We start from the raw sequence: 26,912 nt of genomic DNA on the forward strand, positions 1-26,912 counted from the left end.
TAAATACTGTGAAATACGAAGAGCAGTAGGTTCATAAAGAGGGAGGCGGCCAGAAGGAACCTGTCCTGGGGAACCCGTGGGCACTCTCCAGACTGCTCACCTCGGGGACTCGATTTGGGCTCCAGCAGCCGGGCTCGCGGCCGCCCCAGCGGGGCTCGATTACTTTCGCCTGGGCGAGAAGCAGCACCGCCACTCCAGCGGGAACCCTACGGTGGGGAGGTGGGGCGACGACAACAAAAAGAAGTGAAGTAGGAGGAGATTCTCCCGGGGAGGGCCCGGGCGGGCGGGGGAGGAGGCAGGGACTCCGCAGGGACCCCTGCACCGGGAGCCGCGCGTCTCGTCCGCCAGCGGCCTGCGGGCCGGGGACCAGACTGCGCCGTCCGGGCCGCGCGCCTCCTCCCACGCCACCCCCGGGACCCCCGCGAGCCCGACACCTTCCCCCACCACCCCACGCTGCCCCGCCCCTCGCGCTGCTCGCGCGCGCCGTCCCCGCCTCCTCGCCCAGCGCCGCCCGCGCGCTGCGTCTCGCGCCGGTCCGGCCCGCCCGCCGGGAAACAGCCGCGAGAGCAGCGGCCGCGGCGGCTGCCACCGAGCTTTCTCCACCCGCGCTCCCGCCTCTCCCCCGCCCTCGGCGCCTCGGCCAGGGCCCGCGCCCGCGCTCCGGCCAACGTTCTCTCGAGGCCTCCCCGGGCCCGCAGCCCACTCCCAGTCTCCGAGCCCCCCAACCGTCGCGCTCTCCCCCGGCGCGCGGCCCGCCGCCTGCTTCCGGGGCGGGCGGACTGGGCGCTTGGTGCCCGCGGCCGCAGCGACAGCGCCCCCGGGAAGCAGAGGAGGAAGGAGAGAAGAGGTAGAGGTGGCCGCAGGCTGAGTCGCGGCCGGGATGTCCGGGCAGCCGCCACCGACGCCGCAGCAGCAACAGCAGCAGCTGCCGCCGCCCCCGGCGGCCGTGGCCCCAGTCTCCGGAGTCGTCCTGCCGGCGCCGCCAGCCGTCAGTGCCGGCTCCTCTCCGGTCGGCTCGCCCGGCGGCGGCTCGGGGGGCGGCGGAGGCTTGGGGGCCGCGGCGGCCGCCCTGCTCCTCCACCCGCCGCCGCCACCGCCGCCGCCCCCGGCCACCGCGGCTCCGCCGCCGCCCCCGCCGCCCCCGCCACCCTCCTCGGTTGCCGCCCCCGCCAGCGCGCCTCCAGCGCCCCCGGGTCTTGCCGCGGGCCCCGGCCCGGCCGCAGGCGCCCCGGCCCTGGCGGCGGGCAGCAGTGCTGCGGCCCCCTTCCCGCACGGGGACTCGGCCCTGAACGAGCAGGAGAAGGAGCTGCAGCGGCGGCTGAAGCGCCTCTACCCGGCGGTAGACGAGCAGGAGACGCCGCTGCCTCGGTCCTGGAGCCCGAAGGACAAGTTCAGCTACATCGGTCTCTCTCAGAACAACCTGCGGGTGCACTACAAAGGTACTGGGCGTGTGTCCTGCGGTGGGAGTGGGGCCACTGACCCGAAGTGTCCTGCCGCCGCTGCCGACTCTCGACCCGCCCGCGACCCCCTCCCTCCCGGGGCTCGGTGCCCTCGGAGGTGACTCGCCGCCTGTGCTGCTTCTCCGAGGGTGGGATGGGGGTCGCGGTGAAAGGTGCGAGGGAAAGGGGCCAGATGCTTGGAAAAGGAAGGTGAGTATACTGCTCCTCGGTATAATGGAGCGGGTAATCCTAGGCCAGGGGTAGGACACCTTGAGGGAATCCAGGATGACAGGACACAACTCGCTTTCTGATTTCCCTTGAAGATAAATCTTAGGGCTTGGATGGAGGAATCCATGGACTCGGAGTTGGGTTACATTGTTCTCCAGGTGGCGGTGGGTCAGGCGTTCTCCTCTTACGTGGTGGGGCGCGGGGGCGGGGGGGGGGACACGATTCTGAGGTATAATTTCTAATTAAGGGAGAGCAGGGATATATAGGGAGAGGAGTAATCAGTGGAGATTTCGTCCAGAATTAGGCTAGAGATCGTCTAGGGGGTACAAAAGGACAAGGGGCCCAAGTTTGCCATCAGTAGCTCTTATTAAAAGCAACTGGGAGGGTAAGAGAGGTGAAACCTCAGGAGTCCGCGTTTTCTTCGGGGAGCAGAAACCTACCACTGCTGATTGGAAATGCTCTATATATTTACGTGTTGGCATTATATGAAATGTGGTTGAAAACAAGGATCTTCTAAAAAACGTTATTTCGTATTGTTTTTAAAAATTGGCTTGTGTTTTACACCTGCAGTTAAAAAAAAGCCTTAGTCTTCTGCTTGTCTCCCTCCTCCCTCATCTAGCTCTGCTATGTTAAAACAAAGCTTTAAGCAGATCAGCTGTATATAAAATTGTAAATTGCTATGGGAATTTTTGAAACGTAGCCCAAATTAATTGCATGAGTCAAGTTTACTTGTGAGTGGGGGAGGGGAAGGAACAATCCAACGTATCGGTCAGTCTGGAAACAAATCCAGTTTTTTAGGCCCCAAACCTGAATCAGGAGCTTTTACATTCAAAGCAGCCTCATTTTGATTGGCTACAAAGGGAGGGTCTTAATCAGATCCTAGTGACATGGATATAGAGGGTATAAACAATCGTTGTGGTTAAATTCTTAAAGTATACCGGACTGAAATTTGAGAACAGCCTTGATAAATAAGTTACTGTTTAATCAGAAAGGAGAATGGCGACAGAAATTTACCAAATGATTTGGCTGCAAGGAATCACGCACAAAAATAGGCCTTGTTGAATATTTCTTCTTATCCATACCATAGATGGAGAGAACTTTCAATTTTAAATATGCTCCTTAGTCTAAATGGCTGAAAATTTCAAAATATTGGACCTTTGGTTTTTCTTGTTACGACATTTTGTTTATACCCTGTGAAGGCTATTATTTATTTAATTTTGTGTTTTAATTTGTGTGAACAGTGCTAGGTACGTTATAGTGTTTACCTCTGATCTGGCCATCAGAAAGGTTTTTGTTAGTCTTGACAAAACTTTTTAAATTTATGGTTGATGGTTAATAATTAGCTTATAAAACCAGAGGTAGAAGATACAGAAGATTATTGAACAAAGAATCCTAGCTTTCCTGAGTCCTGCAGTCATTTGTGATTTTTAGACACGTTACAAAACAGGGCCTCAGTTTCTTCCTCTGAGTGATGAGGGAGTTGAGCTGGATAGTTGGGGAGGAAATTTCCAGCTTTGAATTTCCATGATAGCTAAGATTCATGATTACAGTTTATTTAGCACTGCAACATGGCTTGATTACTTTTACCAACTCCTTTTACATGAAATTGATGATTTGGGTCAAAGTACATGCGTATGTGAAATTGGTTGAAATTTGGAATATTTATGACACTGCTCTCTCAATTATTTTTCCTGTTGGCTTCTTTATTAGTTTCTGTTGTGTAACACTAAGATTCATTTTCTGGAAACTTCACTTTTATAAACATAAACCATTATTTCCGGAAGAACAGATTTTGTTGTTTGTCATCCTTTTTCTTTTCTGTCCGTCTCTTCTATCTCCCCTTTGTCTCTCCCTTCCCCCTTGTCACAAATACAGTCTCTTTTTTTCCCCTTCTACTGCCTCTTCCTCTTGTCTTGTTATTTTAATGTATTGGGTGGTTTTTTTCCTGTTGTTTTTCTGTGTGCCTTCTCAGTGGACCACACCAAAAGTACTGAGCAACTCTGTCCCAGTAATAAGGGAAGGGAGCAAAGGGGAAGTGTCCTAGGTAGTGGGTAATAAAACTTTGAAGTAACAAAGTAAGAAGAGTGAATTTTCTTTAACCTGTCATTGCACTGCATTGTTTTTATCCAAGCATTTTGAGACAATTTTAACAGTAAAACTACTGTTCACAAAGTATGTTTACATATTACAGAATTTCAAAGTATTGATGGTAGTTATTTTCCAGAATGAAGGCTTTTCTTACCATTGACATAGAAGTATCTTGGTTTCTTTTGCTCTGACCATATTCTGATTTTAAGAGGTTATTCTAGTAAATTGGAATTACTGTTTTTGGAAGCAGTATGATTCCTTAAGTGATTTAAAGGGATTAATGTTAAACAATACCAGGCAAACAAAGTTGTTTGGAATGCAGAGGAATAGCAGGGTGTGTATACTATATGTTAAAATTTTTAAAAAGACCTTTTGCTTAGGAGTTGCACACTAGCTATTGAAACACTCTGGGTATGTTTCTTTCCTTTTATTTTTAAAATTTTTGTCAGCTGTGAATAAGTACAAATGTGACAAGTTGAGACTTAGTTATAGTGATAACTTACTTCAACTTAAAGCATTTTAATGAATATGACAGTGGATTTGATTAGTTTAAATTTTTCAGTTACAGATTGCATTTTTATATTTGTGAAGTTATCCCTACTTGGATATTTTACAAAGCATTTTGATACAAGTGAATTTGGACAAGATGGTGGAATTCTCATTTCATATGTGAGAAGGAAAGTGGGAGCACCTGGAGGTTAGATTTTCCCAGTCACAAATAAGCCAGGATTGAAAACTAATTTTCACTGATTCTAAATTTAGTGTTCTTTCCACTATATTGTATTGCTTATTTCAATTTGTATGAGACTTAATTATCTCAAATATGTAAAATCAGTGATCACATTTAGAACTTTTTGAAGAATAGTTGACATTAAACTTTTGGGGAAAAGTGTTGCCTGGAGCACACTAATGCCGTGGAAAAGTCCAGACACCTTGATTGTACTGATTAGGGCAGCTTAGAAGAAATGCAAGATAAGTGAACGTTGGAAATGATAGGAAGCAATGAAATAGCGAATTGCACTTTTTAATTGAACATTATTAACAGTAACCAAATAGGTTGACGTTTGGTGTGCTTAACGCCCCTCCCCTTCAATATTATCTCATTAGACTTTTAGCACTTCCTAAATTTAATTGCTTATCTGATTTATTGCACTTAAGGTTGAACAGATATCTCAACAAATATTTGCTTGTGTGCCTGCCAGTACAGATGTCTTATAACAATTATGGGGGTGATATAAAAATGCCCCTCAAAATCAAGGAATTTAAAAACCAAACTGAGCTTTTCCCAGGGATCCCTTTGCGAAAATTTAGCTTTAAAAATGCCAGTTGACAGCTGCACGACTCAAACGAGTCTAATAATCATACTTACAGAAAAATAGACAATAGTAGTGATACATTTATTGAGCAATTGCTGAGGGCAGATGTTCTGCTAGACAATTTATGTTTACTTATTCATTCATTCATTTATTCAACAAGCTTTTAGTGAAAGTTTATTTACTTTGTGCCAGGTTCTGGGCACTTCAAGGTGCATGATACTGTCTTTGAATTCAGAGCGCAAAGGACATAAAACAGTGAGTGGAGTAAGGAAGTGTTTCAAGAGTAACATGGAGGACAGGAGGAGCATCTGCCCCAGACGGACACTGGAAGGGATGAAGTTGGTGGGTCAGGGACAGCTTTTGGAGGGGATGAGGCCAGTGGTCAGGCTCGGGGAGGAGGAGCGGCTGGGCCTCACAATAGAAAAAGCATAAAGAATTGTTGTATATGTTTGTGTACAAGAATTGTAAGTGTTGTATGCAGTTTTGGGTTGTTGGGATTTACTGTGACAAGGAGAAGCTGGAGAACGGTTGTGAGAGGCCTTATAGAATATTTTATTGAGCTTAGATCTTTTATGTTTTAATTTTTTTCTTTTCTTTTCTTTTTTTGGAGCTTAGATCTTATCCTGTAGGAGATGAGGAATCATTGAAGGATTTCAAATAGGAAGTGATTGGCTCATATTTTCATTTTTGTCAAGATTATACAACTAATTAGGAGATAGATTCAAGGGGTACAAAACTGAAAAAAGCAAACTCATTTAGAAGGCTGTTGCAGGAGACCATATAGAAATAAGGACCTGAACTTGGTCAGTGGTAGAGGTGGAGAAGAGCGGGAATTTTTTTGTGATGTTTTAAAGTAACATTGATGGGATGTGACGGAATGATGGAGAGAGAAATCAAGGCTGATGCTTGGGTTTCTAGCTCTGTTAGGTTCTTGCAGTGAACCAGGAATCAAATAATGATTGCAAAGAAATATTACAATATATTTGGAGATAAGTAAAAATCGGAATCTTAACCATGTGATCTGACTTTGTGAAAACCAGAAGAAGCCAAAGAAGCAAGCCGTACAGGAAGAACAAACAGGTCTTCTGGAGTTAAGGTGGCTCCAAGTTATCACAACAGCTGGAGTTCATGACTTTTCACTTTATTCTGACTCAGCTACAGTCATTAGTTTCTGGTTTTCTTTTTTCTTTCCCCCATCAACTGGCTTATTCTTTCCTTCCTATTTCAAATTCCTGAGAGACTTACCGAATTGGCCTAGCTAACTGTCATCATTCTTAGTTGGGTGGAGTTTTTCATTATATGCTGTGGTGTGAATTGGTGGCCTTCAAGTGCAAACCTTTGTTGAATCAGCTATAGAGGTGTGAGAGGAGTTATGAAATCCAGAACATCCTCCTGGCACAAGGATAGTCTGGGCTCCACTTCTGTCAGTAGGGACAGTGTGTGAGGCAGTTGCTCCTGGGAAGGTTGGCATGAACCATAATCGACCTGACTTGGGAGAGATCTAGGTCATGACTGATTTGGGAGTCACCTCTAGGTGGTAGCTGAAACTCAGAGAGTGTATGAGAGTAAGTGAAGTGAGAAGAGCAGGGGGCCAAAGATGGAACCCTGCACAACAGATGGAGCCCAAGAATGAATAGTTAAGAGGTACGTGGACAGAGGAGAGTGTAGTGTCACAGAAAGCTGAGCAGAGGAGTATCAGAAATGAGGAAGTGATCTTTAGTGTCAAATGCAACAGATAGGTTTAGTGAGATAGGCACAGAAAGTTTTCCACTGGGTTTGGAAAGGAGATCATTGTGACTTTAGGTAGAAGGGTTTGAATTGAGTAATGGGGGCAAAAATCAGAATAAACAGAAGGGACCAAGCAGAGAGAATAGTGAATATAGATTACTCTTGAGAAGTATAGATGAGGAGAAAGTAGGCAATACCTGGAGAAGGATGGAGGTTAAGGCAGGATTTTTTTAATGGCTGGCTGATAGTGGAGTTACATTGTACCTGGTGATTAGCTGCTAATGTCAGCATGTGAGATGAAAAGCCACATAATCAAAATTCTCTCTAAAAACACCTTTGGAAAGTACTCTTAGAGACTATTGTATCATTTCTAAGTCTCCTTTTAGTTTGGTTGTGTGGGTAAAACTGAAGTGACATAAGTTAGATGAGAGTATTTTAGTGCAAGGCATGGAGTCCTAATGTATACAAAACTTAACATTTTAACAAATATGTAATAAACCATACCTGTTTTTATTACCTTAAAGCTTTTAAAAAAAATTCATTATGCTCACCACCAACCCCAGTGCATTACTAACAGTGATTTATAGCACAGGAGCATATATTTTATGAAAAGTGTAAACATTTTTGGGATACTGTGCCCTTATAGATTTAGGAGAAAGAATAAAAAGGGAAAGGATGAAAATATAAGCTTGGGAGGCTGACAGGGCTTGGAGAGAGGAAAGGGGTTCAGGAGCCTAGGATGGTTAGTGTTGAAGAGAGAGTGCAATGTTCCTCGGATAATAGCGGAAGAGGTGAAGACTGGTGTGGACACAGACCAGTTTGTGCAGGAAAGTGGAGAATAGAATGTGACCATATTTGAGGTCGGACAATTAAGTTCGCAACTTGTTGCAATGATGTTGGTAACCTTTTTTGATATCAGAGGGATTATTCATTATGAATTTGTACCAACTGGATGAACAGTTAACCAAATTTACTCTTTGGAAGTGCTGAAAAGGCTGCCTGAAAAGTTAGATGACCTGGGGGGTGGCCGGTTCCTCAGTTGGTTAAAGTGTGGTGCTGATAACACCAAGGTTGCTGGTTCGATCCCGGCATGGGCCACTGTGAGTGGGGCCCTCCTTAAAAAAAAAAAAAACGAAGAAAAAACTTAGACGACCTGAACTTTTCGCCAACAATTCATGGCTCTTGCATCACGACAACGCACCAGCTCACACGGCACTGTCTGTGAGGGAATTTTTAGCCAGTAAACAAATAACTGTATTGGAACATCTTCCCTACTCACCTGATCTGGCCCCCAATGACTTCTTTCTTTACCCAAAGATAAAGGAAATATTGAAAGGAAGACATTTTGATGATATTTGGGACATCAAGGGTAATAATGACGACAGCTCTGATGGCCATTCCAGAAAGAGTTCCAAAATTGCTTTGAAGGGTGGAGTAGGCACTGGTTTCGGTGCATAGCTTCCCAAGGGGAGCACTTCGAAGGTGACCATAGTGATATTCAGCATTGAGGTGTGTAGCTCTTTTTTAGGATGAGTTCACGAACTTAATTGTCTGACCTCGTATAGTGGTGCACCCCATTTAAGTGTCGTGTTATGATAAAGTGGGCAGGGTAGTTTGCTTACTGAGTTCAAGTAGAGGACTAAAAACTTAAAGTGAATGATGAAAATGTGGACTAGCTACCGTGGGGATGGGCAATAAACAAAGGTAGAAACCTTTGTATGTTGTATATTGTATATTTGTATATGGTATTGTATATTGTTGGTAGCAGTGGGAGAGCCCCGCTGACATCTTGAGTACATAGCAGTGGCTATTGGCAGGATCCTTAGACTTCATTCATCATAGGCCAACTGCCCAGTGCAGGAGAAGGGAAGGTATTGGTCTAAGACTTTTGTTTTGCTGGTTGGGCATGATGGAGGGACAGGCATGTGAGGGCAGTCAAGGCTGTTTGGGAGCTTTTAAGTGACTAACATGTAGCCCATCCTGGAAGAGGAAAAAGGAAGGAGAAACCAAACCCAGCAAGTGTCCAGGGAATTGGAATTCCCTTTGTTGGAGAGGCAGTTGTAGAAGTGAAGCCTTTAGAAAGGGGAGAGGAGAGGATGGTGCGTCCTAGAGGAGAGTATAGGTATTTCTGCTATAATGCCAAAAATGTGTCGCTGGAAAAACCTCATGTTTTCCACAGAATTGCACTCTAAAAGTAGCAGGGCTTATGGGAAAAGTAGGTCTCGGGCAGACCACTTAAAACCTGTGGAACTTTGTAACCAGAGCCCTACAAAAATAACAGTCTTAATAAAATACAAGCCCAGTTAAATTTCCACTGGCGTTTGTGCCCAATATCACAGGCTGCTGATCCTTCACAGCCTTAAGCCCTGAGGTTTGGGCTTCGTTCTTAGCGCTGTGAGTGCTTGATGGGTCTACTCAAAAATAAAAGTCTGAGTCAGGGTGTAGTCCTTTTCACTTTTTTTAAAAGGGAGAAAATACGTACCTTCAGCTATTAGAATGGCTAAAATCCAAAGAAAACCTGAAAATGCCCATTGCTGGTGAGGCTGCAGAGCAACAGGAACTCTCAGGCATCGCTGGTGGGAATGCAGAGTGGTCCAGCCACTTTGGAAGATGCTTTGGCAGTTTCTAACAAAGCTAAACATAGTTTTACCATATGATCCAGTGATTGAGCTCCTCAGTGTTTATCCAACTGATGTGAAAATTTATGCCCACACAAACACCTGCACGTGGATGTTCATAGCAAGTTTTCTCATCATCTCCCAAAACAAGCAACCAAGATGTCTTTCAGTAAGTGAATAAACTGTGGTACATCCGTGCAATAGAATAGTATTCTGTGGTAAAAAGAAATGAGCCATCCTTCCATGCAAATACACAATGGAACTTAAATGCATACTGCTAAGTGAAAGAAGCCAGTCTGAAAAGATTTTATATTGTATGATTTCAATTATATGACATTTTGGAAAAGGCAAAACTATAGAGATAGTAAAAAGATGAGTGGTTATCAAGGGCTTACGGGGAGGGAGAAAGGGTGGAATTGACAGAGCACGGGATTTTTTTAGGGCAGTGAAAGTATTTTCTGTATGATACTGTAATTGTCGATAAATGACACTGTATCAAACCCATAGAATTTTATAGCATGAAGAGTGAACTTTAATATATGCAAATTAAAAAATCCTTTAGAAGGGAGGGGGAAATCCCAGGATAGAATGCAGAACTGACCACAAAAGCTTTTACAAATGTATAAAACAGCCTAAGAAAAGGGGAGGGGAAAGGTGCTGACCTAAGTAACTTTGGAAATCGGGAGAGTGTAAAACTAAAGGGATAAATATATATATATATATATAAAACAGAACTCGATCAAGTTGTATTCCATGGGTATGAGTTTACAATTCTGATACTGCTATACACTTATATTGGAATTGAACAATTAAAGAAATGGATGGCAGATGGTAGGAGCTAGGTTTCTAACCACTGGAGTAGAATTTTACAGATAAGGAAAGGGAGGAGGTTAGAGTGATCCATGTGATGATAGATTAGAGTTGGAGACATCAGTATGAACTTATGTTTAGTTGAATATCAGCACAGATGATTACCTATGGAAATACAGGTATGTGTATATACAGGGGTGTAGTATACGCACATGTATTTCCTTGCTCTTGTCAATGAGAGGACCTCAAAGTAATGACACCCCAGTAACAATGAGCATACCCAGTACCTTGAGCTTGTGTTCTAATGCCATTTGCCAGTACAAAGAGCTAGGGCTCGTTGGAGAAATGGCTGATTCTAGCATTGGGGCAGGAAACATAGATGATGAGCCTCTAGCATCTTGTAGAGCCATCAAGTAACAAGCAGATGAAAACGACAGGTATTGGAATGATGTCAGAGTGTCAGAGGAGCCAACTGCAAAAGCTCCCAATGGTTAAAGGGGGAACAGTTTGGGCAACAAAGTAATACTGAATTATAACCCAAAGTTTAAAATAAATATGGGTGAGTCCATACTGATATAAACAAAGAGGAAATATCTTAGCATTTTTTGACCTGTACTGCAGGTCACAGTGCATTTCCCAAGATGGCTTAATATAGTGGGAAATGTAGCAGTTCCTGAAACCACTGAACATTGGGCATTATAGGAATGCACTTCTGTAGGGTTCCCAGCCTTGTTGACTTAGGGCCTTTTGTATATTGCTAATTTTTTCTCTCTAATTTATTAATGTACCGTTTCCCCGAAAATAAGACCTAGCTGGACCATAAGTTCTAATGCGTCTTTTGGAGCAAAAATTAATATAAAATCCGGTATTATAGTATGCCTGGTCTTATGTAAGACCCGGTCTTACATTAATTTTTGCTTCAAAAGATGCATTAGAGCGATGGTCCGGCTAGGTCTTATTTTCGGGGAAACACGGTACTGGGAAAAGTTGCGTTATGAGCTCAATGACTTAATATGCTGACATCATTCCTGTATTTATCAAGTGCATATGAAGTAATTTGTATTCAAGAAGTGTGTTTTGTAGCAGAACAGACTTTATGAGAATTTAATATTTTTGAGGTGGAATAGTTTCAGGTGATGTCAGAATCAGAGTGTGGCTCCAGGAGGGAATGATGGAAGTTAGGGTGGATGTCAGTAGGAATTAAATGTAAAAATGTCCAGGAGTCAAAATGCAAAAACAGTAAAATAATCACAAGTAAGTGTGAAGTGTGTTAAGCTTATATGTGAAAGATACATATTGCTGTGAGGGCATATAATAAAAAAGAGGTTAGACCAAGGCAGAGAGGGTAGAGAGAATAATTGAGGAAGTGAAGCTTGAGCTAAGATCTCAAGGATGAGTGGACCTAAGCAGGCTGAGAAGGAAGGGTAGAGCTTTCCAGTCAGAGAATCACTTGGGCAAGACTGGCCTGGCAGGCCTGGCTGGAGCAGAGGGAGGAGGTGGAAAAATTCAGGGGGAGGGCGAGATCAAACAAGGTTTTCAGGAAGTTTATCTTTTTCATAGGCTAAATGGAAGGCTTTTAAGAAGGAATTTTAGTTGTGCTGAAGGATGGTGGTACAAGGAAGGCTGATTTATCTTCCCAGAAAAGCCCTTGGAGCGTGGAGGGGGATGGGGATGGGCCTTATTCACACCCTTTCCATTTCAATGAAACAGACCTACAGGTTGTTGGAATAGAAAGAGCTAACCTTGCTAGCCTGCGAGTTTTGAAGCAATACATGTATTTTTTTTCTGAACCATGTAGAAAACACTTAACATTGAAGACTGTGTTTTTAAAAGTTTATACTTTGGTAGTGTGAGGTGGTTTTTTGGTCACCACAGAATTTAAGGTAATAAACTTCCTGCTAATCAGCGTTATTAGAAATAGGCCCTTTACTCTGATACTACTAGTCTCTTCCAAGAAATAGTACCGTATGAATCCTGTTAACCTTACATCTAAACTTTTTCTTAAGTCTTTAAATATAAATTTAATTTAGAAATGAGCCAGATCTTTTGAACATTCACAGAATTTTTCTACAGTGTTTTAGTAGAGCATAATGAATATAATGGAACTTGAAGAATTATGATTGTATAGTTTTTTACAGATATTTTTGCATAACAGAAAAATGTAGGGGATCTTAATTTATATATAGATTTAACACATGATTCTACTAATTTTGGGCAAGTTATATAACCTGTAAAATTTTTCCATTTTTAAAAATGAGGTTAAATAATACCTACTGCACAGATGTTGAATGAGAAAAAAATCTATACAAAAGCACCTATTATTTACAGATTGTTTATCCTAGATATTTCCTTTCTCTTTTCCCATAGAAGTAGCAAGGATAGGAGATAGGAACACATGTGAAGTGATCCCAGAATGCTCATTGTTAACGAAATCCTTCCTGTGGGTTCAGAGCTGTGCTGGATCAGGCTTCTTGAATTTAAATCCCAGCACAAATCCTGGTTTGGAATTCTCACACAGCAGTATGACCTTGGGCGAGTTTTTTTATCTTTCCTTAGTTTTCTCAACTGTGAAATAAAAATAAATAATACCTACTTCATATGTTGTTATGAATGTTAAATAAGTTAGTAAATATAATTCTCTTAGAACATAGTATTAAATGTTTACTTACTTTATCCCTAAAAATTTCGGTCACTTCCCTTCAAAAAAACCAAAACCAAATATAAAAGCTAGTTGTCTTAGGATTCCAGGGTTAATCAGGGTTTTCTTTGGATTATTTTTAACTGTCTAACTTTTAAAAATGCATTTAGTTTATATGACCTTTTCCCAGGCAACTCAATTATTTTAACATTTTTACTAAAAAAAGGTTATTTGTTAAGAAAAAGATGTTTCGCTGAAACCATAATTTATTAAATGTCCATTTTTTAAAAAGTGAATGGTGTCCTTCTGCAGATTTATGCTATTGTTTTTTCTTCTGCTTAGCTTAGTGTAAATCTATTACCTACCTATGTTAAAGCAGTTTAAGCAGCATCTGTATATTGCTGCTGCGATTTTTATCTTCTTAGCCAAGTTTACCCCCTCCCAGTGGTCAGTTACTTCTGCTCATAACACATTTACTTAAGACATCTGTGAACACACGTTTTCATGGCTGAGTTCATTCAGTTTCTTTTGGGCCATGTGAACATGTACTAATTTGCATTGCAAGTGTAAACTTAACTGTTTAATGATAGGGTACGCATTAGTAATTTCATAAAGTGTACGGTGAGGGAAGATATGATCTCATTAGTTTGTGATGGTTATTATATGGCTAAGATATGATTTTTAACTTAAAAGAAGTTTTTTAGTTTTAAAACAATCATGGTAAATTTGAGGAGGGGAATTCTGCTACCCATGAAGGTATTGTTATAGTGTGACTGAAGGATTAATGACGTAAGTTTGCATTGGGTAAAGCATATCTAACTAAAACACCTGAGTAATGATTTAGAGTATTGTTTCTCATACAGTCTCTTTGGGGGTTGTGGAGACTTGTCTCACTTACTTTCTTTGAGTACTTTCTGACCAGCTACTTGAGCTTTTGTCTTTATTCTTCTGTAGTTTATGGGCGTATTTTGTCTTGCTTACTTGATTGTGTTCACATGGTAGCTTTCCAGGTAATTTGTGTCTTGGACGAGGGACAAGGGAGATGATTGTCAGTAAAGGAAACCCTCTGGGATTAAAATTGTGGAATAGCTAGTTTAAAAAGTTTAAAAGCCATCATCTAACACTTCCTAACAATGTCAGCAATGGTATGGTGTTATGTTTCTTTCTTTAAAAAGAAAGAAAATACAACTAGAGATTAGATATAGTTCTCAGGCCGTAATTGACCCAAGAAATTTCATGGATCAGCCTTTTAATGATGATATGTCAAAGATCAAAATTCTAAATTCTTAAAGTTAAAAAGCTGTTTTGCCAAATTCACTCTAATTTTATAAAATTTAAGTTAAAAATGTACTCTCTGACACAGATGCTTCTGGCTTAAAAAGCAGGCCGTTTGGCAAAAGAGTGTTGTTTAGGAAAAATTTTATAAATGATATGTAAATTTCGGCTAATAAAGTTAAGATCATATTCTCATTATGTTCTTCAGATGCAGCCTTTTTTTTCCTCTTAAAAATATAGTCTACTCTAAAATACTTTAATTTTCACAAAGAACTGCTGGGTTCAGTGTGTTCAGATTCTGAAATTTTATTAAAATTGGTAATGTGTGAAGAGTTCCATGGCTAACTTGGGCTATATATTTTGCATATTGGATTAATTATGATGATAAATGTTTCATTAGGCTTTAATTATTTGTGCTGATGGGAGCATAAAGGTATATATCATTCTAAAAGCCATATTTGTTCCTGAATTATTTGTTACGATTTTCATTTGAATATCTCATTTGATTTTTTTTTTTCCTCTCTGTTTTGTATGCAGGTCATGGCAAAACCCCAAAAGATGCAGCATCAGTTCGTGCCACACATCCAATACCAGCAGCCTGTGGGATTTATTATTTTGAAGTAAAAATTGTCAGTAAGGGAAGAGATGGGTAAGTGTAAATTTTGGTGGGAAAATTGTTTGGTATTCTTGGGTGATTATTTTTGTTTTGATTCATAATGTTTATGATGTAATTGGAATCTTGGAAATTTTGGTAACTGGAAAAGTGGAATCTGAATATTCCAGTATAGCAGGTTAGATCTGGTTTTGGTTAAATACTAGTTGAAGCTAACGCTAGAATTCATGATTAACCAAATCTTTCTGGTACTTTTGTCCATAAAATGGAGAAAATGGAGAATTGGAATTAAACAATAGACAGTGACTCATTTTCCATGCCTTTTCTTACACCGTCTTTTTCTGAATTTTGAGAAGCTAAGTTAACCAAAGCCAAAAAATTCATGGTATTTTACAGGGGCTGGGGCTTAGAATTTCAGGTTTAGATCAGGGAAATGTATGTTTGTATGTTCTCAGTGGGAGGCAATTCCCAGGGATTAGCATGCGGTTTAGAAGCTTACAGTTAGAGCTCCATGTAGATCCTGGAACCAACTTTTATACCATTGCTTTTCAACTTGGAATTGGTATGTAGAGAGGGGGAGAGAGAGAGAGAGAGAGAAACACATCAGAATCACTATGGGACTGTTAAAAATACAGTCGTTTGGGCCTTACCCCGAATGTTCCTGAATCAGGAATTTTAGAAGTAGAGCCTGAGCAAGACATGCATTTTGAGAAAGCTCCTTGGAGAATTTTGGTGCATATCTCTGGTTAAGAACTAATTACGTAGAAATCATTGGCTCTATCCTATGGTATTTCCTGATAACTTCATTGTGGTATCAGAGATCCTTTAAAGCATCCGTGGAATCATTTGTTCACCTACCAAGATAAAATTATTGGGCTGTATGAGTAAGTTGCCCTGTATTTGAAGTGGATCATTTAACCCCACTTACTGCTTCTGTGTTTAACTGACAAAGTAAGTGTATTCAGTAGATTATTCCTCTTTATTTGCTGAATATTCTTAATGTCAATAATATGGAAAGTAGAAAGTGAAACCTTGGAATTCAGTGATAACTTTTTAACTGCCTCAGTTTTTCCAGGGTGATCAAGCGAAAGATAAAATCAGAGAAGCCTAAAGTGGTTTAGAGACGTAGAGTAAAATAGGCACGTGATTGTAACCATTTCTAATTCTGCTGCATACTCAGTAAGCCAGTTCTTTTTATACTCAACGTTATATCATCAACCCCAGAATGCTGGTGTTGTGCAGAATGATTCCCAGGGTTCTTTTTACCTTTCACTCTACACATTCTACCTTTGCATGATCTTGACCTTTTATTTTCATGGCTGCAAGTACCCTGATGAATCTCAAATCTAAACTACATCTTAGGCCATTCCCTTGAGCTCTGGACCAATATATCTAACCAGATGTTTGCATTTGAATGTCCCTCGGGCATTTAAATTTAGCTTGTTTAAAATCGTTTTCTTAATATTAGCTTGGTTAGTTGTTCACGAGTGCTAGAAACTTGAGAATTTCCTGCTTTTATTTTCTTTGTCCATCTATACAATCTCTGCCTTAGGTCTTGGTAATGTATCCCCTAAATTACTGAGGTGGTTGGTTCATTGGTCTCCCAGTTGCTCCCCGTTTTCCTCTCACTCCGGTCTATAATTACTGTCAGTGTTCTTTCTAATACAGAACTGAACTGTGACTGTCCCCTTCTTTAGATCGTTTAGTACACCTGTTACTTCGAGGATAAAATCTAAAACTTTGTTACCGAGCGTGGGCTCACTTCCTGACACACACAGGAGCCAATACTATGGCGCTGGCTTTTGAGAAAAGAAAAAAGCTTTCTTGCAGGGAGACAGGAAGCAAAGCTCAAATCTGTCTCCCTCATCCAGGGTTTGGGACGAGATTTAAGGGGAACAGGCTGGTATGTGGACGTGCTGGCAGGGCACGTTTCCATAGGAGGGCTTTGGAACTTGGCCATTTGTGGTAAGATAGGGTAAGGGACGTCAGCACCAGGTCTTCCTGGATCTTTCTGGACAATCGACACTTCGCATCTGAAAGGATTCTGGCGTTTAGGTCCCGGTCATGTCCTGGTCCTTTGGTTCTGGGGTAGGGGAGAAACTGGTTCCAGGTATAACTGGAGGTCAAAATTCTCTGCTCTGTGCATGCTTCGGCTGCATGACTTGTGGTTTTGCTCTGTTGTCTGAAAAAGAGGTCAGTATCTTGTTAGAAACAGGGTAGGGCCAGTTTGAGCTTGTTCTAGGATTATGACTTCTTAGCAGGGTCCTTCATGAAGACTAACTCCTTTTAATTTTTCAGTCTTATCTCTTGGTTTCCAGGATCCCTCATTCTTTTTTTCTTTCATTTTTAAAATTAGATATATTTTACATATAGTAAAATTGACCAATTTTAGCCTGCAGGTCTGTGAGTTTTGACAGATGTGCATGGTGATGTAACTACCACTATAATCAATATATAGTATAGTTCCATCACTTCACCCCAAATTCCTCCATACCCATTTGTAGACAAATCTTCCCTATTTCCAGTCCCTGGCAACCACTGATTGGTTTTTTGTCTCTAGTTTTTGTCTCTGGTTTTTTGCCATTTCTGGAATGGTTTGTAAATGGAATCTATAGTATGTAGCATTTGAAGTCAGGCGTATTTCACTGAGTGCATCGCATTTGAGATTCATCCCTGTTGTTGCATGTATTGCCAGATCAGTCTTTTTACTGATGATTGGATGAACCAACTGCAGTTTGCTTATCCACTCTTCATCTGAAGTGCATCTGGGTTGTTTCCAGTTTTTGGTAATTAGGAATATAGTCACTATAAACATTTATGAACAGGTTTTTATGTAAGTGAGTTTTTATTTCACTTGGGTAAATATCTAGGAGTGGAATTGCTGGATGGGATGTTAAGTGCATTTTTAACTTTGTAAGAAACTGCCAGATTGTTTTGGAAAGTGGCTGTACTAGTTTGAATTCCCACCAGCGGTGTATGAGTTATCTGTCTCCCTAGTAGCACTTGGTATTGTCATGTTTTCTTATTTCAAATTTTTAGCCATTATAATAGGTATCTAGTGGTTTCTTGTGGTTTTCACTTACATTTCCCTAATGACTAATGATGTTAAAGAATCCTTAGTTCTTACTTGCCCTCCCCTTTTTTTTTTTTTTAGAAAAACAAACTCAATAATTCCTTTATCTTGGTTTTAAATTTATCACTTGTTGACAACTGTGGAGATGGTTAAGAAAGGACTTTAACAGATAAAAATACTGAATTGACAGCTAAATTGAACAGAATGTTTCACAGGATACTTCGCATTTTGTTACTTCAATTAAATTCCAGCTCTTAATACCTCATCTCTTTCCTGAGCTGTGGAAGCTCTAACTGGGGCATTTGGTTAATTTCCATTTCCACTTTTCTGAAAGCTTAAGCTTGGAGAAATAAGCCCCAGAAAATAGAAAGTAGGATGCTAAACAGAGTTCAATCAACATAAAGTGACCCCACAAGAGAAGGATGGAACAAACGTTTTAGGTTAGAAAATATTCCCATGGACCTATTTCTAATCAGAATCAGCACCTGTGAAAAATGCACAGGGTAGATGACAGTTACATGGTGCCATAAGATACTGTTTGTAGTTCTCTGACTGGACGTGCCAGCTCATAGTTCTAGTGTTACATGCAGGCTCTTTTCCTCGTTATAGCTTACCTTCTCTTGGTCGCTTTCTCTATCAGAGCAGCTTAACTAATTACTCTTCAAGCTCTAGTGCAAAGGTACCGTTTTTGTGGCACTTTCTCCTCCCCAAAATAGGATCGTGCCTTTTCTATGCTTCCCTTACGTTTGGACAGACTAATTATAATATTGATACTGTTTTTGATTGCTTACTGATGGTGTATAACTGTACAGATTCAAGAGTAAGGGACTATTTTATATTTCTGTAACTCTAGTACTTAATTTTTAGCTAGTATTCATGTGAATGAATAAGTGATTGGATGAGAGTTAATACCTACCCCCTGTATATTCTTGGAGAAATCTTTTGTATGTCTTTGGTTAAATTTTATTTATTTCTCTGGTAACTTTTTGAACAAAGTTCTAGGTCCAACTCCATGCTTTTGGAAGGGAAGAACAATTCATTTATGGAAGAAAAGCAAGTCATGTTGCTATTAATAATTTTTGGCCAGGTAATAATATCTTTCTGGAGACGTATTGAAAATATCAATATTTTGTAAAGATATTTTGTAAAGAAGGGACCAGAAAGAGCAGCTGTTAGTCACCTTTCATTTGCGGTGTTACATGCTTATCTGAGAGTTTATTATACTTAATTTAAAATTGAATTTTCTTTTAAACACTCTGTTCATACAAGATTAGGACAGATAAATAAATATTTGGAGCCAAGATCACTGTTTTTTAAAGAGAAATTGACACTGCAGCAAGTTTTCTCATAAAATGACAAGATTTAGGTATGCATTGCCTTTTAATTTATCTGTGATATGCGTTATTTCTAAGTTGGCCTTGGAAAATTCTAATATGATTGCTATAATGATTGTTACTTGTATTTCTTGCCTGAGAAATAAGACTTGACGGAAGTTCCTTTTATTGAGTGAAAGAAATAATATGTTTTGTTCTCTGCCTTGGATTTTCATTTAAACTAAACATAATTTTTGATATGCTCAGCAAAGTAAGTTTAATTTTTTAGGCTAAAGTAGCCTGTCTACATTTTGTGATTAATTTAAAAGTAAAGTTCTCATGCGTTTTGCATAACTTTTTTAGGAGACATATTTAAAGAGTGTATACAGAGGGTGCCAAAAATGTATACACATTTTAAGAAAGAAAAACTGTATTAAAATTGTAATACTCAATCTATACCAATAATAAAAAATGAATACAAGTCATGTTTGACTTCTGCAATTACAAGAGGTGACCAAAGTGGTTACCATCAGTGTCCAGACACTTCTGATTTAGGTGAACTGCTGCTTGAGTAATATTGACCAAAGTGTCCACTTGTGTACATTTTTTTGGCACCCCCGGTATTTACATTGTGTTCTTGTTAGTGATTGTTGACTGTCAAGATGAATTTCTAAAAGGAGTCTGTCTTATGAATGTACTTTCAGTCAGGAATTTCATTCGTTTTAAATTATGCGTACTAATAGAGGCAGTGGAGATACAGTTTGTTCTAAATGTGAGAGAAAATTTTTTATTTGAAAATTTTTAGAATTATAATTTATTATGAGTGCAGTATTTTTAGCTCTTCAAACAAAATACTGATGCTACTCTGCCAGTAATTCAGGAAAAACCAGCAAGTAATCCAGTCTCTCTCTTCTATTTCTAAATTCTTCTGCTGATAGAAATAACATTCTATGCTTGCTAACTTTCTGGCTTATTTCTTAGGAGAGTGGAAAAAAATAAGCGACTTCTTCCCATCTAGCTTTATAAGGCTTTATTTAAAAAGTCTTTCCTTCTGGTTTCAATTGGCGATAAGCAGCAAATGGAAACACAGATGGAAAAACGTGAACAAAGGCATCAAGGAAGCAATATATTTATTAACTTAACAAATATAACTGAACACATAACTATCACAGTTGAGTAAGTATAAATAAGAAATTATTCATCTCTGTCTTATCCACAGTTCCTCGTAGAGGACCTGGCACTTAGTAGAAACTCAGTAAATGCATTGAGTGAAATGAATGTGGGCCCTTGCCCTCAAGGTATATCTAGTCCAGTATTTGGAGGGTACAGTAGGGCAGGGTAGGGAGCAGACATATGCAGATACCTCTAGATTAAGACATACTAAGTACTTTAAAAATGAGAGAATATATGGAAGATCTGAGGAGAGAATGATTAGTTCTAGCTCAAGGTAACAGATTTAGAAAGGAGGTAGTATTTGATAGGCCTTATAAAATGAGTAAGAATTTGAGAGGCTTTGTTGGGGAAAATTATTTCAGACTGTGATAAATGGCCTGACTAGTTTCATGAGTGGAGTGGAACTATAATATATAGTGTCTTTGGCTGAGGTATATGGCTCAATACTGTTGGAGACTTGAGGGATTATACTGAAGAGTTTACAGAACAATGGAATCAAATATTAGAGAGCCTCGGTGATAGTTCTAAGGTGGGATGCTCTATAGGTAGTAGGGAGGGAGCCTTTAGTCTTTTTGAGTAGGGCAGGGATATATCTGTTTTAGAAAGACAGTACTGGGTGGGGAGGACATGCAGTTGTGAGGCAGTGTGAAAGATGGCTAGAGATAGGAGTTAGGTTATGAGGCTGTTGCTTAGGGATAGATTGTGATAGAAATTTTAAAAACATAGAGGAGGAGGAGGAGGAGGAGGAGGTTTAATTTGTTGGGTACCTATGACGTGCCAGGTATTGCGCTAGGATCCTAGGATTTACAAGGATGGGTTGGCCAAGACAGGCTATCTGCCATCCAGAAGTTTGTAGGTTAGAAGGGAAATGAACATGTCAACAACTAAATATAGTATGAAATATATGTAGTAATAGATATATAGGCAAAATACAGAAGAAGTGTGGTGGAGGAAGGGCCCAAGTCTTTTGGAAGATGGAGGGGTGATTTGGAAGCCTCCATAGAAAGCTTGCCTAGCTCGTACAGCTATGCAAGAGGAAGCAAGTCAAACATAAGTCTCTGACTTCCCTGTCCTTCGGCCACCCATTACTGTCCTTACACTAATTTCCTAGGGATCCCTCCAGAGATAGTCTGTGAGCAGAGTTTGCAAAGATGAGTAGGTGTTTTAGGAGCTGATTAGTTGCTTTTGCTAAAAAAATATAATGAAGTGTTTTGGGATTGATTAGATGGAGAGTTGAATATTGGCCCTGCCACCTATTAGTTCTGTGGCCTTGCACTTTTCCACAAACTTGTTTCCTTATCTGTTAAGTGGAAATAATAGTGTCAGCTTCATAAGATTAGATTAAATAATTCATTTTAAAGCACTTATTAGAGTAGGCCTGCTGCAGATACTTGCTGCTGCTGTTACTGAAGGAGAGAGCAGCACGGAGCTTTGTGGGTGCGCCAGGGATCACGAGGGACTGCGAATGCTAATGACTGTATTACCTTTACCTTTTAGGTGCTAGTTTGAAGCAAGTTTGGCTTTGCGTTTTAGACAGGTTACCGTGATGGCAGTACTACTCTCACAGTAATAGAGAGGTTCTTGACTGACATCCAGAAGACCAGTCGGGCTAAAATGATTTTAAATTGAGGGCTTAATTTTTGTAGTGGAGTTCAGCAAGTAGACAGATTTGCTGTCTAGTTGGGATGGTTAAAGAAAAAACAGCTTGATTAGGAAGTGGGAGTGGTGAGGGTAGCTATTGAGAGAGAGAGAGAGAGCGAGTCTAAGGATGGCTTCCAGGTTCCTGGCTTGGACAGTTGATCAGATAGATGGTGGTGTGGCTAAACAAGATACAGAATACTGGAGGGAAGCGGGACTTTGAAGATGCAGATGATGGGAATAATGTTTGAACTGCTGTGGGACATGGAGATGATTAATTAATAGCAAAGCTTTGACTAAAAATCAGTGGCATTTAGAAGAGAGAGAGCAGAACTGTAGGTGAATTTTGGAGTCGTCAGAATCTAAGTTGTTGAAGCCATGGGAATTGATATGATCCCCCAAGTATGTAGCGTAAAGAAAGGAGAGGGCCTAGCATGGACATGAGAACCATAGTTAAAGTATATTAGGAGGGAGAATCTAGCTAAAGATTCTGGGAAGGAATGGTCAGGGAGTTAGAAGGAAGATCCTGGAGTATTGTGTGTTGGAAGCCAAGGAAGTCAGTTAAAAGGAGAGCTGAAGTGTCCACTGGTTTGTCACTTAGGGGTTGTTAATCCTTGTTATAGCAATTTCTTTACAGTTGGGATGGAAGCGAGTGCAGTGTGTAAAGAGTTAGATTAAGGTAAGGAATGGGGATAGGTAGTGGAGCCAGTAGGCTTGTGTAGCTGTGTTGCTGTTGTGGAAAACAGTAATTCTTAATCCATTCAGAAAAATCTGCCAATTGAAAGATTCAGAGGGTAGTACAGAAAAATATAAGGAAGATGTTATAATCTTGTATCACCACTATTAATAATTCAACTTGTTTGCTTTCAGTTTTTATATATATACCTTTTAATATCTTAAACATAGTTCTATTTTTCTTAACAGATTTTTACATCCTGTTTTTATTATTGATTTACTTATATGTATTTATTACTAGGTATTTCTTACGTAATTAAAACCATTTTCCAATAAGATTAAAAGCTCTGACTATCTGTTTTTGTTTTTTGGCTGCAACACATTCTGTTGTATGTATGTTAAGGCATATTCATAGCTACTCTCCTATTTGTTAAGTTGATTCTAACTCTTTTTACTGTTATTAAGTAATTATTACGCATGAAATCCATCTCTATTTCTTTAGGAAAGATTTCTTGAAGTAGAATTATTGGATCAAAAGAAAGGGCATGCACATTTTTAAGACTCATGATACAATGGCCAAATTACTCTCCAGAAAGATGAGTCCAGTTTCCGTTGGGGTGGGAGAAACTTGGTCCTATGTATCAGTTAAGGAGATGACTCACCCGCGAGTCCAAAGAAAGATTGAGGAGGTGAGTTATTTTGCTGAGGGCATGGAATTGGGGACTTAAATATAAATTAGGAATATGGGATGGAATATGGAATTGATTGGACCATAAATATTTCTACTTCAGGAAGCCTGTCTTGATAACCTACCTTTACACCTCTATATTGTTAGGCTCCTCTGTTATCTGTTTTCTTAGCACTTTGTACTTCCCCTTCATAGCATTTCATCATATTCACAATTATTTGTTTAAGATCTGTCTTCCCTTTAGTGTCAGCTCCGTGAGAGCATAGACTTGTTTTTTTCACAGCTTAATTTATGTTGTCTCACACGTGCTTAGTAAATATTCATTGATCATGGAAGTAAAAGTATTGAGGAACTACGAGGTTTAAAACCTTGAATTTTTGTGATAGCAGTTTACATACATAATACCATTTTTGTCTATATACTCAGCTGGTTAGGAGGCAAGTTGAATTATATGATTGGTGCAGAATAGGAAATTACAGGCTAGGTAAGTTGGAAGAACAATTGTAGTAGTTGAGGTAACTAGTGAGGGGATGTTTAAATGGACAGTATTAGTTCAGGCTGGTAAGGAAGAAATGAAATCAGTAAGGAGCTGATAAACTCAGACAAAATGGAGACATTTATAATATATAGTGTGGCTGTTTGTAGTGAGGTTTAAGAAGACAGGTGGTGGGATTTCTGAGGTGGAATTGCTGAAGATGCCAGGTAGGGTATAGCAGTGAAAGACAGCTTCTGTGAAGAGAAGCCAAAGAGATTAGACGTCCTTTTTATTCAGTACTGTATGTATCCTCAGTGCATAGAACAATGCAGGGCACAAAATAGGTGCTGGATAAGCATGTTGACTGAGTGGAGTTGGGTAGGCGCAACATCTTCTGTAAACCCCCAGCTCTGTGCTTGTACAGCATGTCAATACTTGGTGTTTGTGGAAGTAACTAAGTGAGTCTTGGATTTTTGGATACTTCTTTACCTACGTTCTGAAACCATGGTAGGAGTGGCATTTTTGGTGGTGAGAAAAAATGTTATTTAACAGTACCCAGTGGATGTGGGAAAAGTGACCTAGACATATATATAACCATGACATTTCTTAAATTATTCTTGGGTTGGTTATCTTCAATGTAGGTGAAATTTCAAATCACCCTTACCCCTTAACTCTGTCAGTTATTTTTATACCCAGCAAATACATGTGGATTTTTTTTTTTTTTAATGTGGATTTTTTTAAGAGAGTTTTTTTTCCAGTTACAAAGTATAATGCCCTCTTAATGCAGAACGGGAAATCGGGCGGCCAGATGGCTCAGTTGCTTAGAGTGTGAGCTCTGAACAATAGGGTTGCTGGTTTGATTCCTACATGGGCCTGTGAGCTGCACCCTCCACAACTAGATTGAAGGACAATGATTTGGAGCTGATGGGCCCTGAAGAAATACACTGTTCCACAATATTCCCCAGTAAAATTTACTAAAAAAAAGGGGGAAATCAGACAAATCATGTGAAATATTAAACAGCATAACTATTATATTTTTAAAAGCATCTGGAATCCTACCACTCATATTAAACTACAGTTGACATTTTGCGGTATATTTTCCCAGCCTTTCTTCTCTATTCAAACAAATTTTAACATTAGTCTAAAAAAGAAAAATTGGTTTAAGATGTATTTCAATCACATAAAATAGATTTTTAAAATGTATTAATCTATAATTAAAATGTATAATGTGTATCATTAGTTACACTTTCAACTCAATATGAGTTTAATTAAAAATTCAGAGAAAAATCTCATTTTAATAAAGCTTTGAAGATACCCATAATCCTTCAGTGTAACTTTTAGGTTGTATAACTTTGTCAATAATAAACATATTAGTTGAAATCGTATTTCAGTTTTTCAAAACCAGAAAAGCAGTTTTTAATCAGTCTATTTTTGTTTATCTCAGATATATTGTTTGCTATTTGCCTACTACTGTTGGAATCAGGTGAAAGAAAGTAAGTTTTACAGAATAAGGAAAAACGGTCTATGGGTCCTAGATCTTTTGATTTTTTGTGGGTGATTTGGCAGTTTGGGTAGGTGTTTCTGGAGGAGTGGTTGAAATGTTCAAAATGATTACACAGTGGTAATGGTTTTTGGTTAGAAGCACAGGCTGGTTAAGAGCTGAGGTTCATCCCAGAGTTTCTCTCTTGGTGATTTAGACAGTATAGAATGGAAACAGTTTTCCTCCTCAACATTTTCAAATGTACATAAGAGTTAATACAGTGAATACCCGTGTGTCTACCACCTGGATTTTACAGTTAGAATTTTGCTATGTTTGCTTTATCCCAAATCTGTTCATTAATCCATCTTTTTTTACATTTAAAAAATTTTTTATATTGGGAAATAGTGTGTATTTCTAGGGCCCATCAAGTCCATGTCATGTCATTGCTTTCCATCTAGCTGTTGGGACGCAGCTCAGCTCCAAGTCAAATGGTTGTTTTCAATCTAGTTGTGGAGGGCACAGCTCACTGGCCTATGTGGGAATTGAACCGGTGACCTTGGTGTTATGAGTGCCACGCTCTAACCACCGAGCAAACTGGCTGCCCCTATTAATCCATCTTATTGTTTAATGCTTTTCAAAGAAAGTTGCAGACTTTCCAAATCAGTTTTACTTAAATTTTCTAATTTTACACTTGGATCTCTTTTTTGCTCTGAAAATCTTTGTTTCTAATGTTATTGACATGATTTTTTAATTTGCTTTGTCCTAGAACATAATTATACATTCTAAATTAAAATACCAAAATAATTATTAACAAGAATATTGATTGAATACTATAGGATTTCTTTACAGTTTTTCTTGTTGTTAGACTAAACCCCAATAGGGATAAATATGCAAAATACTGTGCTTTATAGTGATTCTTTTCTCTGTGTTTTGGTCCCCAATTGACGTATTATTAGTTTCACTTATTTAAATTTATCTTCCTTTTTCGGTATTGCCGTTTTTCTTATGTAAAGCATTTAAACATAGTTACGTTATTCTAAAATTAAAGCTGTACAAGAAGGTACTTCACAGAAGGCTCATTTCAATTCTTCTTGCACCCCCCCTCCCCCATGCCGGCAGGTAACCATTTTTATTGATTCTTGCTTTATCTCTCCGTTATTTCCTTTTGAAAATATAAGCAAATAATGCCTTAGAAAACTGCACATGCATCACAGGTTACTGGCGACACTAGTTACTTTTAGATAGGGGAGGAAACTTGAAACGTTTGTCACTTTTGAGTTTTGTTTTTTTATAATGTTCATTTTCTTTTCTATTTTTTGGGGAGGCGGGGGAGGTTAGTATATTTTTATGTTTAGAAAATTACTTTTATACTAACACCAGCAGTTCCCATCCTTTTAAGATATTCTCTATTGTGAACAGTAATGGAATTATCTAGTAACCTCTTCTTCAGCTTCCCTTCCCTCTTCTCTGGTAACTATTATTTTGGCATTTAAAAATTTGTTACTGATTTGCATGCAATAAAATTCACTTTTTTCGGGGTGATGGATATAGTTCTATGAGTTTTGACAAATGCATACAATCATGTAACAACCACCACAATCACGATATTGAATACCTCCCCAAATTTTCTCTTACTGCACCTTT

General features: G+C 39.6%; 1 protein-coding gene across 1 annotated transcript in view; it reads left to right on the plus strand.

The window, feature by feature from the left end:
* Positions 1–552: 552 nt before the first annotated feature.
* RANBP9 (RAN binding protein 9) overlaps positions 553–26,912 on the plus strand; it is an 81,331-nt gene continuing 54,971 nt past the window's right edge. The window contains exons 1-2 of the mRNA XM_033115926.1: positions 553–1,439; positions 14,678–14,789. Coding sequence (XP_032971817.1) covers positions 881–1,439; positions 14,678–14,789 — 671 coding nt within the window. The 5' untranslated portion in view covers positions 553–880. The remainder of the gene's footprint in view (positions 1,440–14,677; positions 14,790–26,912) is intronic.

Source organism: Rhinolophus ferrumequinum, chromosome 9, assembly GCF_004115265.2.
Source record: "Rhinolophus ferrumequinum isolate MPI-CBG mRhiFer1 chromosome 9, mRhiFer1_v1.p, whole genome shotgun sequence".
Classification (NCBI taxonomy): domain Eukaryota; kingdom Metazoa; phylum Chordata; class Mammalia; order Chiroptera; family Rhinolophidae; genus Rhinolophus; species Rhinolophus ferrumequinum.